The sequence below is a fragment of the Drosophila serrata genome, unplaced genomic scaffold, assembly GCF_035046125.1.
Source record: "Drosophila serrata isolate PLE 108 unplaced genomic scaffold, ASM3504612v1 contig_241, whole genome shotgun sequence".
In the NCBI taxonomy this organism is placed as follows: Eukaryota; Metazoa; Arthropoda; class Insecta; order Diptera; family Drosophilidae; genus Drosophila; species Drosophila serrata.
This window is the reverse complement of record NW_028257139.1, coordinates 2,672,473-2,683,823: the sequence shown is the minus strand read 5'-3', so window position 1 is coordinate 2,683,823 and position 11,351 is coordinate 2,672,473. Positions and strand designations below refer to the sequence as shown.

Here is an 11,351-nt window from a genome sequence, read left to right as displayed (position 1 = left end):
TGTATAAATCGATATGATATAAAATTATAAACATATGTGTGGTAGATCGAATGGACAATCGAATTAAAACTATCTTCGTAGTTAGTTTACAGGCACAAAATTATAATATAGAACAAAGGTCAAAGAAACGTCGAAGTAACCCTTACAATTCAAGGTAATATTCACCAAAAGCTGTTGCAAACTTTGTCAAGTTCTTTTTATTTAAAATCTCCGCCAAATAGTTATCAAGTATTCGATTCGCGTTATCATTATCGGTCTAAGCAAAGAAACTGACCTCCAGCGCTCACTGCGAAGTGAGATCATTGCCCAATTCGTTTGATACAAACGTAGTCGTACCATGGATCGCTGGAGGAATCGTGTTGCCGTCGTCACTGGGGCCAGCTCTGGAATCGGAGCAGCCTGCTGCCGAGATCTGGTGGCCAAGGGAATGGTCGTCGTGGGATTGGCCAGAAGGGAAGAACGCCTCAAAGAGCTTAAATCTTCGCTTCCCGCAGACCAGGCAGCCAATTTTCACGGCCGTCGCTGCGATGTTAGCGATGAGCAACAGGTTAAAGAGGCCTTCGCCTGGGTCGATCAAGATCTTGGAGGCGCCGATGTGCTGGTCAATAACGCTGGCATAATACGACCCATTAGAGTTATGGATGAGGACAACTCGGAAGCTTTAAAGGCTATCCTAGACACCAATGTGCTGGGTGTAACTTGGTGCACCAGGCAGATGTTCCGATCTCTGCTGCGCCGCAAGGTTAACGATGGTCACGTGGTTATCATCAACAGTATTGTTGGCCACAAAGTGCCCATGATGGAGGGCTTGAACATGTATGCTCCCTCCAAGCACGCGATCACCGCCTTAACCGAAGTCATGCGCCAGGAGTTCATAAAGAGCGGTACTCAGACCAAGATCACAGTGAGTTCAGGTTCATCTAGCCATACTAAGTATAAATAATCCCTCTAATTTTCATTACAGAGTATCAGCCCCGGCGTTGTGAACACCGAAATCTTCGGTTCGAGTTCCATCGAGTTGAGCAGTGCGATGCCCATGCTTCGATCCGAGGATATCGCCGACGCAGTGTCTTATTGTATCCAGACGCCCCCGAATGTTCAGATACATGAGCTTACTATCAAGCCAGTTGGAGAGCGCTTCTAGAGTAGCCGCTTTTTCTTGATAAGGAAACCAACTCATACAAATGAATATGCATCAAAATTTACTGCTCACAAAATAAATAACCAAAGTTGCAGCTAACAATCTTTAAATAAACATGCAAAGGAAATAAACAGAGTATCAAAATGTATGTAGCACTGTACTTAAACTTGGGGAGTGGGTCGGGTCATTTTTAATTCAAAGTATTAAGCGTGGAAAGCACTTCTAAAGCATCCACTGCTTCTCGACAGATAACCAAATGCCCATATTTAGTCTTAAAGAGTAATGTAAAGTAATAGCTTTAAGCTTCATATATTAAAATATGTGTAAAGGTATTCAATCAAGCTGGTTGCAGAGCGTTTCTAAAGTGTCGCTTTTCAATAAGGAAACCTAATAACCTTTATTAGGAAAACAATAAAATAATCAACATAATCAATCATATTGCATCAGCACAGTAAATGTTCAGATATACGATTTTACAATCGAACCACTTGTAGAGCACTTCTGAAGTACCACCTGTTTATTTATAAGGAAACCAAATGCCCTTATTTAGTCATTTCAATAATAAACAATCAAAGTAAGCGATAAGCCAATAAACACACATACAAAACAAATTATCAGATAAAAACCGTTCTAAAGCATGAAATGTATGTAATACATTCTGAGATACGCGACGAACACCAAACTCGGCTTAAATTTAGAAATAAACTTATAATCGCAAGCATGCTTATAATTTTCATTGCGATTAGCTTTTCAAACAATATTATTGCAAATATAAAAACTAACTTTGAGTTTAAAAAACGATAGCACGTTAGGCTTATCGATTCGTTATGAACTATCGATAACGTTCGAACTGAAATAGCCCTATTGATATCACGTTCGGAACGTTGTACAACACTAGCCAGCAGTCGTAGTTCTTGTCGGGATTGTTTTTTTAGTTTAATATTTCTTAACTTTTAAACTGTTTATTACCCAATTGGTCAGCCTTTCAAAATTGCAACTAATTCGAATAACCTACTTTTCACGGTTATCACCGCCGTCGCGTTTCCTTGCGCCCACGAAAGCTAATTCAATTAACCACGCACACAGAGGCATCTAGCCTGCGTCATAAGCTATTTTCGTCCAGAAATCCAAAAATCCGGACAATATGGATCCACAACAGAAGTCCGAGGTGGTGGCCACCGTAGCTCCCCTGCTGGAGGATCAGCTGGACATGGCCGACACCATGAAACATTGCTTCGAAAATCTCATTGTTATTGACGTGGGTGCAAATTTGACAAACAAAAAGTATAGCCGTGATCTTGACTCCGTCGTCCAGCGAGCCAGAGATGCAGGTATGACCACACATGATCTCTGACTTTCTGTTGTCAGCTGTGCCAGATTAATTATAAAACCCGGGCAGTGTCTTCGTTTTGGGGCGAGGCTACGAAAACACCCCAGAATACTGCCAGAAGGTCAGGCGATAAGTGCGAGCAACAAGTGTGCCGCTCTTACAGTTAAACTTTTATAGCTCGAACATAATAATAAGGGTCAGTTTCTTACATCGTATGAAAATTAATTAAAACTAGGAAAGGACTAGGAATATTTATAATTTATAGAGACAGTTAAGACTAACCCTTTTTAAAAACAAGACCTTATATTACTAATATATACTTAGGGCTTTCAGAAGCAAGACCACTTTGTTTTTACCCTTCTATTAAATTTTTAATTCTTAAAAACTATTAGATGTCCAGACAAAAGTCACGTTTTTTTTATCTCTTTCCAACTCCAACTACTACTGTTTCATAGCTTCGATGTCTCCATAAATCGAGTTTCTTTGTTTTAGAGATGCTGATGCAAGCGATGAAAGTTCGAGCATAAAGTTGCGATGTGGCACAGTGATGCAAGATGCACTTGCTAACTTTCTCCACTCCTATCTTTTAGGTGTTCAAAAACTCATGGTTCACGGCACTTCGGTCAAATCAAGCAAGGAAGCGCTGCGCCTCTCGCGCATCTATCCCGACATCATCTACTCGACTGCTGGCATCCATCCACACGACTCCAAGTCCATCGTGGAGGAGCCGGCCACATGGTTCGACCTGGAGCACATTGCCCAGGCACAGGAGTGCGTGGCGGTTGGTCCCTGCGGCCTGGACTACCAGAGGGACTTCTCCGAACCGGACGCCCAAAAGCAGATATTTGCCAAGCAGCTGCATCTGGCAATCCGGCTGAATAAACCTCTGCTGATCCACGAGCGGTCGGCTCAAAATGATTTACTCGAAATACTCGACAAGTATGATACATGTTTTTCTTTGTTCCGTTTTCAACAAGTTTATGTTGCAGATTCGAGAATCTACCGCCTGTTATCGTCAGAGGTTTCATGGGCACCGCCGAGGAGGCACTGAAGTATCTAGACCGCAGGTTCTACATCAGCCTGACTGGCTACCTGTGCAAGGATAAATCGGATACGGGCGTGCGACGGCTACTGGAGGATGGCACTTTACCGCTGGACAGACTGCTGGTGGAAACGGATGCTCCGTTCATGTACCCAAATACGAGGGCATCCAAGTTGCCGCAGCACGTTAAGACTGGCATCACCGAACGATCATTGTTGTACTTACACAGGTGAGTTTGATCAGATAAAAACGTGTGGTACTTTTCTCTAACTGTGATTTTTTTGTAGATATTGTACCTTCCAACGCAACGAGCCCTGCAGTCTGCCCGCCATCGTGGAAATGATAGCCGCCTTTATGAAGAAAACGCCAGAGGAAGTTGCTCTGGCCACCGCCTTTAATGCCTTGAAGCTCTTCGGATTGTCCTAAGCAAATTGGTGCCCTGGAACTGAACGAAAAAGTGTGCCAACCAGCAGCTTTATACCCGTATCACTATAGATTGAACGAGCCTGAGATTAACGATAGACTCACACACCCATGTGCCTTAACCACTAATCGAATTCGGGATGAAGCGCTTATCCTGAGATCCCTACACACAAACACATCCATTTATACGAACCCCACATAGCATGCGAAAAGTACGTATACGTATACATCTATATTAGCCCGTAAAGGTGCAAATTATCGATCGAGATTTGCAAGGTCTAGCTTTAAGTTGTTGGGAATTCCCCGAGCAATTGCCCCCGGACACCCCTCCCCAAGAAACGGTGCCAAGGTGGTGCCGGATTCGCACTGGTTCGGCGTTTCACGCCTCGAAGCGCGCGCTTCGAAATCGCTAGGTTTAGTTATGTGCTGCAGCTCGTCTTTTGTTTGATTCTTTTGTATTTAGACTGTAGACTCATTACTTTTAGTTGTGTCCCTTGTTAGCCTGTAGTCTTGTTTTTTGTACATATTTATTCTTGTTGTTCTACGTGACGAGTTGAGGATGATGATGATGATTATGGGAAACGTAATGTGATCATTCTAAGAGCTAAATATTTATATATTTAACATACCAACAAACACATTAGTTAGGCTATGAAACATACATATTGAATATCATGCGCCTATACATACTATATTTTGTTATATTTACATATACAAAAGCGTTGTACTGAACTGATCCCACTCCGACCCACGGAGTTGCCTCAATCCGCTTTGTGCCCATTGTCCGCACACAGCGCACACACTATTTTCCATTTCAATAAAGCGAATATAAAACCCAAACGAACAACGGAACGCTTTGAGTTACCGTAACTCGTATATTTTTGGTTCGTTAGCACACTTAAAAGCGCTGAATATTTTTCAGGTCCTCAAACTGCTCCAGCCTATGCAAATTGTCCCACCACAGCTTCAAACGGTGCTGCAGTATCAGGGAGAACCACGGGGTCAAGGGCGCACCGAACTTGGCCACTGCCTCGTCGATCTTGTCGCGCCGCAGGTATCGTACCTCGCTCACCTCATTGCTGTTTGGCCGTAGGGTCACATCCTTCTGCAGGAACAGGATGTAGTCGATTTCATGCTCGCCCCATACGCCATCTCCTGTGTCCGCATAATGGATGCGTGTGAGGTACCGAAAGTCCTCGGGCTGTAGCTCCTCAGTGGGTATGCCCAGTTCGTAGTTCAGACGACGCTGCGCGGCCAGTCGGATGCCAAGAGCATTGCTCTCCTCGCGCTCCTGCTCGATTTCGTGAAGCGGATGGCTACAGCAGGCGTTTGTGTAGGTATTCGGAAAGGTTATCTGCAACGTGGAGTTGTCTGAGAAATCTGTATTAAGAGAATTTCTCTTTGTTTTACCTTATGAGATGAACGCTTTTGCACCAACATCTCGCCTTTGGCGTTGAAGAGAAATACGCTGAAGGCGCGGTGCAATCGGACATCGCCCGTTTTGGGATCCACTCGGTGGCAGTCGGCCTTGGAAGCTGCACCAATGGATCTATCGTTTTCGTCCACCAGGATGCACTGCTCCTTGAGGGCATGCGCCTGCAGCGGATCGTGCACGGCCTCCGCGGGCACCTGGCGCTGCTGCTGCTGGCCCACGGCCGTTGTCGAGCAGCCGCGCAGCCAGGAGAGTCGCGGTGTGAGGAGATTCAGGCGTGAAGCCAACATTATTTGGTAAATGACTAGTTTCGAGTGGGGCCAAAACAAATATGAAAGTGAAACTTCGTAATACAGCGCTAGCGAGCTAGCCTGCCAACTCGCCCCATTTCCCCACCAGCCGCTTGCAACACTGGCGCTGGAACAGCTGTTTCAAAGTCGCGGTAGCCCTGGCTATAGTGATACACAATTTGCTCATAATCAGTTTTTCGCTTCCGCCGCTGGAAGATAAAATTGTAAATAGCAACGTAGCTGCCTGACTAAATCCCGGGAAAATGGTAAGCAACCAATAAGCATAATGTGGAAAACTGTTTTCAAACGTCTTATCCCCCAGATTCGCTTCATACTGATACAAAACCGAGCTGGCAAAACTCGCCTGGCCAAATGGTACATGAACTTCGATGATGACGAGAAACAAAAACTTATTGAGGAGGTGCATGCAGTGGTCACGGTTCGCGATGCAAAGCACACCAACTTCGTAGAGGTAGGCCCAATGTCCAAGCCCAACATGAATTCTCTGTTAATCCCTATTTCCCACTGCAGTTCCGCAATTTCAAGATTGTGTACCGACGATATGCGGGCCTGTATTTCTGCATCTGCGTGGACGTGAACGACAATAACCTGTGCTATCTAGAGGCCATCCACAACTTCGTGGAGGTGCTGAACGAATACTTCCATAATGTGTGCGAGCTGGACCTTGTCTTCAACTTCTACAAAGTGTACAGCGTAGTGGACGAGATGTTCCTGGCGGGCGAGATCCGGGAAACCTCCCAAACAAAGGTGCTCAAGCAGCTGCTGACGCTGAATTCGCTGGAGTAGAGAGAGGAGGTCCTTGTCCTTCGGATCGACAAATCGCCCGATCGCCAGCATTCCCCTAGCCCAGGCCAGGCGTTATACCCGCTTATCGAATCTTCTTTCATATACTATTACGCGTATTATTATTATTATCTATAATGTGTTCTATATGCAAGCAAAACACTCAAATGTTAAATACCGTGTTTAGAAACAAATGATGTACCATAAGAGATTGTATGCAAGTGCAAAGTACCAGAGCCATTTCATTTTATTGGGGGTGTGGGACTGGGATTCGATTTTTTCCCCTAGGTTCCGCCCACTCACCTCCGATGGCCAGTGGCAGCGCGCAGCCCTGGTTCCGCCGCGTTTTCCAACACTGCCGCACACTAATGCCACTTCGTCATTTTTTCAGTCGCCATTGTTCTCGTTCTCGGCCGTCGAATTTGTGGAAATAAACGTATTTCCCTTTGAAATTCGCTGCAATAAATAGAAAAACGAGCCACCAAGCCCAACACAAACAGAGTGCGTGTCGTTTTGAAGTAATTCGGAGCGCGCAAGTCGAGTGAAAACAGTGACAACACCGTCAGCCAGTCCACACACAGCCAGAAATCGAATATTTGTTCGTGGCAAATATATAATCTTGTGAAAAAGCCAGAAAATGTCATCTGTGAATCCGGAATAGTAAGTCGTCACATGCAGCAATTGCGCATAATTGGGTTTGGGAACAACAGTGACTGGTTTTCCATTTTGAAACTCGCCAGCGCCAGCCTTCGTTAATCGTTTCATTTATTTTTCTGCGACGTCATTTTGCTACGTTTCATAGCCATTCCATTCATCAGCTCTCTCGACCCCTCCACTCCCTTTTTGCTGGCGTTGGCAACTCCAAAGGCACACAATTCTTTTGGACAAGCGAGAATTAATAATAACCGCCCCGAACTAGAGTCGAAAGTGTGTGTTTCACTCCTAGGATATATGCGAGGTTTCAATGAAAATGCATACATACTTACATACATAGGAGCGGCAGCTGATAGCCCACTGTGTACGCCCGAGAAATATATCGTCAGTTCACTCTCTGATTCGTCCAGCACATCCAATGTTGTCGGATCCCAGCAAGCCATAGGGCGGATGAGTCACCTGCCTGGAGCGCGCGTTCGCCTTCCCCAGCCCCTGATGTCTACATTGTTTGTTGCTCTCCGCCGCTACGTAATCAAAAACCCATTCTAGACTTAATTGCTTGGAGCTATCACTTTAAAACAATTAAAGCTGGGATCTTGATTCTCCCTGATTCGGGAAACTGTCCATCGACTGCAACCGTCTCAAAAGCATACAAAACTTACCGCTAGCAAAACCAAACAAACTGCACGTCCCCTCTCTATACGGTAAACCATTAAAAACCATGGTTATTCCGTAAATACTACTTTCTAAAGAATTTATAAATCAATTTATAAAGGCTGAATACTTTAAGAAAACCTTAAAAATACATAATTCGATCTGAAAACAATAAAAACACCATGTTTGTATTGAAAATAGCAACAAAAATAAAAAGAAAATGATCCTTACAATTAAAATTTAAATTATTCTCACTTGAATAAGATTGAAGAAATCGTATTTGTGACAGTTTTCTGATCAAAATTGCTTTCTTAATTAAATACCTGTCTCTGATCTCAGAAATCTCTGGAAGAAATTGCTCAAGGCCTTACATACTGCTCTCCTCTCTTAAGTTTATCAGCGAAAACTTTTCTCATAGGTTTCCCTAGAGACCCATTCTAAGCCTTATTTAAAATTATTCTAAGTCAGCTGGTCAGTATTTGATGAAAACAAACTTTTGTTTTCGGTTTACAATTCACACAATTTTCTTTAATTTGAATTGCGAACACACGGGCCCATTATCCCACATCACACTTCAACAGCCTGAAATAGGGGGTTGATGTTGGTCATATATCGATAAGATAAAGCCTCGTAGAAACCGGTTTTATTTGAATATACATATATTCACAGACTAACCAGAGTTCTTTTCCTATCCCACAGCGATTATCTCTTTAAACTGCTGCTTATTGGTGATTCGGGCGTTGGAAAGTCCTGTCTGCTGCTGCGATTTGCCGATGACACATATACAGAAAGCTATATCAGCACAATTGGTGTGGACTTTGTAAGTTAACTAGAAAGTTGTGAAAACTGTTAACGTGTGTGACTCATAAAACCTTTATCTTGCAGAAAATAAGGACCATAGAGTTGGACGGCAAGACCATTAAACTGCAAATTGTAAGCATAAAGACGATAAAGTTGAAGCACTCATGCTAATGCGACTCTTTACAGTGGGACACTGCTGGCCAGGAGCGCTTCCGGACCATCACGTCGTCATACTATCGAGGCGCGCATGGCATCATCGTTGTATACGATTGCACGGACCAGGAGTCCTTCAACAATGTGAAGCAGTGGCTGGAGGAGATCGAGCGGTATGCCTGCGAGAACGTTAACAAGCTGCTGGTGGGCAACAAGAGCGATTTGACCACCAAGAAGGTCGTTGAGCATACCACAGCTGCGGTGCGTATATAGTGTTTTTTGAATCCGGAAAGAGTATGTTTACTGAATAAGTTTCGTCTTTGCAGGAGTACGCTGCTCAGTTAGGCATTCCATTCCTTGAAACTTCGGCCAAGAGCGCTACCAACGTGGAGCAGGCCTTCATGACGATGGCGGCCGAGATCAAGAATCGCGTCGGACCGCCGTCCAGCGCCACCGATAATGCTAGCAAAGTGAAAATCGATCAAGGACGCCCAGTGGAAAACACCAAATCCGGTTGCTGCTGAATAACTCTGATTGTGAATCATTATTTTATTATACAATTAAACAAAATTTAAATATAATAAATTAAAACGGAAACCACACAACAATAATAATAAAACAAAAAACAAAAAAAGCAACGGCTAGACCACAAAAAAAGTAATTATAATACTTAAAAATTCTGTAATAATAATAATGATGAGGAATGACGAGTAGTGCGTTTATATGATCCTAACCGTGATCCGATTCGATACACACTTTAAGCAAATATGTAATAGGTATGTAGCCAACCAGATCCAGACTTCAGACATCTCCACAAACACATACTCACACAAACCACAACAAGGATACAGGACACTGAGCCTGATACTAACCGTCTTTCTGATTTCAGCTGTTCTGTTCATAAGTAGTGCAAAGCGAGCAAAAACGGTGTAGCAATTAACTTAATATACATAAATCTAACCTACAGTAAGAAGTTACTTATCACAGCAGCGCGAAGGTCGTTACCGATACCGAAACCGATATGTACTATTAATTACTACACATACGCATTAATTGAGCGGAGACGACACAACGGCAAGAGCAATTATGTACTGTGTCAGCTACTACTTATAACCATGTATACATATGTATGTGTTTTAAATTACAAATACAATTTTCTAAACATATTATCTCTAGCGAACCTGCTCGCCACACTTGTCTGTCATATTATTAAAATTTGATGTAAGTCGCAAGGAAACCAGAACCGAACGAACGAACATTATTAGAATTAGCGAACAACCGAATCGTGTGTTTGTATTTTTGTGTGACGCAAGGGATTTGTTTAGGCACCTAATTAGTGTAATAATAATGACGACATAGCGATGAAGTTTAATAAAAATGATTGCGTGAGCGTAAATTGAAATGGAAAGGTTTGGGATCAATGGACATAAGTACACACCCTTAGTTTCGGTTTTCACTGTCGCTTGAGCCAAAATAAAATCATTCTGTACCAATGCCTATAAACGAATTGTTTTATTCCATTCATTTTGGACAGTTTCCAAAGGCATACATACGTAAGTGAAGGCCGAAACAAATTTGCACACAAATAAACACTCTTGGCACACACTTTTTGTCAGGGTGAGCCGATTTGTATACCCTCAATGAAAAAACAGGAAAACAAGAAAGGGAAATAAACTTCGGGAAGCCAAAGTTTATACCCGTGAAGTTAACAAATTAATTTTAGGATCAAATCAAAAATCGATCATAACTAAGCTTAAAATTTTCGCATCTTTAAAACCGATATTTGTCAATATTTTTATATGTAAAATTTTTCGACAAATCAATGTTTGAAAATCCCATAAATTAGATAAAAATCCATTAATTTCACTCTGGAAAACTTTTCTATATTAGTTTTTATTAGGTTAATAAATCTGCATTCTCAATATAACATTTTAAGAAAATCGATTTTTTTCCCTTTTTACACTATTAAATTTGCATACTGCGTTTGTTGATGCAGATTTCTTAATGTATTAAAAACTAGCATAGAACAGCTTTCCGAATTAAGTTAAATGGTTTTTTGGATTAGTTGTGCGTTTTTAAAATCTATGATTTTTGGACCAAATTGCGTGTTTTTATACCTTTTTTCCGGGTTTTATAATTTCAAACATAAACTAACAATAGCATCAACAAAGGCGGAATGCAGATTTAATAGTGCAATATAAACTTGCACAGAAAAGCTTTCCGAATTAAAATTAATGAAATTTCGGCCTAATTGTAGTGTCCGAAAAACTTAGATTTTTTAAAAACCTGGTCTGTTTTTATACCTTTTTACCCAGCAGTCCGAAGCTTGTAACGCTATGAAGGAATCATTTTAGACCCTACAAACCATATATATTCTTGACCAGCATCAAAAGCTGAGTCGATCTAGCCATGTCCAGTCGAAAAATAAAATTTCGAAATTTTTTAGAAAATTGAAAATTTTATAAGTGGTTACATCATTAAAATTGTCAAAATTTGACAAAAAATTGAATTTTTTAAATTTAAAAACTGAGTATGCAGATTTGTTAATGTATTAAAAACTAGCATAGAACAGCTTTCCGAATTAAGTTAAATGGTTTTTTGGATTAGTTGTGCGTTCTTTTAAACTA

The 11,351-nt window shown here is 42.0% G+C and overlaps 5 protein-coding genes and 1 long non-coding RNA gene across 8 annotated transcripts; 4 read left to right on the top strand and 2 right to left on the bottom strand.

Annotated features, from left to right (window-relative positions):
* The first annotated feature begins 25 nt into the window (after positions 1-25).
* LOC110188271 (farnesol dehydrogenase) lies at positions 26-1,289 on the top strand. Its single transcript, XM_020957962.2, has 3 exons — positions 26-154; positions 222-904; positions 965-1,289. Exons 2-3 carry the CDS (start codon positions 338-340, stop codon positions 1,142-1,144), a joined length of 747 nt encoding a protein of 248 aa, XP_020813621.2. The 5' UTR covers positions 26-154; positions 222-337; the 3' UTR covers positions 1,145-1,289.
* Positions 1,290-1,787: 498 nt separating this feature from the next.
* LOC110188384 (uncharacterized) lies at positions 1,788-4,776 on the top strand. Its single transcript, XM_020958103.2, has 4 exons — positions 1,788-2,472; positions 3,062-3,410; positions 3,461-3,742; positions 3,801-4,776. Exons 1-4 carry the CDS (start codon positions 2,286-2,288, stop codon positions 3,937-3,939), a joined length of 957 nt encoding a protein of 318 aa, XP_020813762.1. The 5' UTR covers positions 1,788-2,285; the 3' UTR covers positions 3,940-4,776.
* A 15-nt stretch (positions 4,777-4,791) lies between these two features.
* Idi (Isopentenyl-diphosphate delta isomerase) lies at positions 4,792-5,807 on the bottom strand. The gene is made up of 2 exons (XM_020958106.2): positions 5,347-5,807; positions 4,792-5,290 (listed from the first exon to the last, which is right to left on the bottom strand). The coding sequence occupies exons 1-2, from the start codon at positions 5,656-5,658 to the stop codon at positions 4,835-4,837; spliced, it is 768 nt and encodes a 255-aa protein (XP_020813765.1). The 5' UTR covers positions 5,659-5,807; the 3' UTR covers positions 4,792-4,834.
* AP-2sigma (adaptor protein complex 2, sigma subunit) lies at positions 5,786-6,698 on the top strand. The gene is made up of 3 exons (XM_020958105.2): positions 5,786-5,924; positions 5,981-6,130; positions 6,190-6,698. The coding sequence occupies exons 1-3, from the start codon at positions 5,922-5,924 to the stop codon at positions 6,463-6,465; spliced, it is 429 nt and encodes a 142-aa protein (XP_020813764.1). The 5' UTR covers positions 5,786-5,921; the 3' UTR covers positions 6,466-6,698.
* A 126-nt stretch (positions 6,699-6,824) lies between these two features.
* Rab1 (RAS oncogene family member Rab1) lies at positions 6,825-10,227 on the top strand. Of its 2 annotated transcripts, XR_015271422.1 has the most exons (6): positions 6,825-7,122; positions 8,470-8,590; positions 8,656-8,703; positions 8,758-8,985; positions 9,051-9,500; positions 9,614-10,227. XR_015271422.1 is itself a non-coding variant. In XM_020957952.2 (5 exons), the coding sequence occupies exons 1-5, from the start codon at positions 7,100-7,102 to the stop codon at positions 9,246-9,248; spliced, it is 618 nt and encodes a 205-aa protein (XP_020813611.1). In that variant the 5' UTR covers positions 6,825-7,099; the 3' UTR covers positions 9,249-10,227. The 2 variants fall into 2 exon arrangements, 1 of the variants encoding a protein (XP_020813611.1); XM_020957952.2 differs by having other exon boundaries at positions 9,051-10,227.
* LOC147643894 (uncharacterized) lies at positions 7,058-7,571 on the bottom strand. Of its 2 annotated transcripts, none has more exons than XR_015271423.1 (2): positions 7,445-7,569; positions 7,058-7,377 (listed from the first exon to the last, which is right to left on the bottom strand). It is a non-coding gene; the product is annotated as an uncharacterized LOC147643894 (long non-coding RNA). The 2 variants fall into 2 exon arrangements; XR_015271424.1 differs by having other exon boundaries at positions 7,187-7,377; positions 7,449-7,571.
* Positions 10,228-11,351: the final 1,124 nt, after the last annotated feature.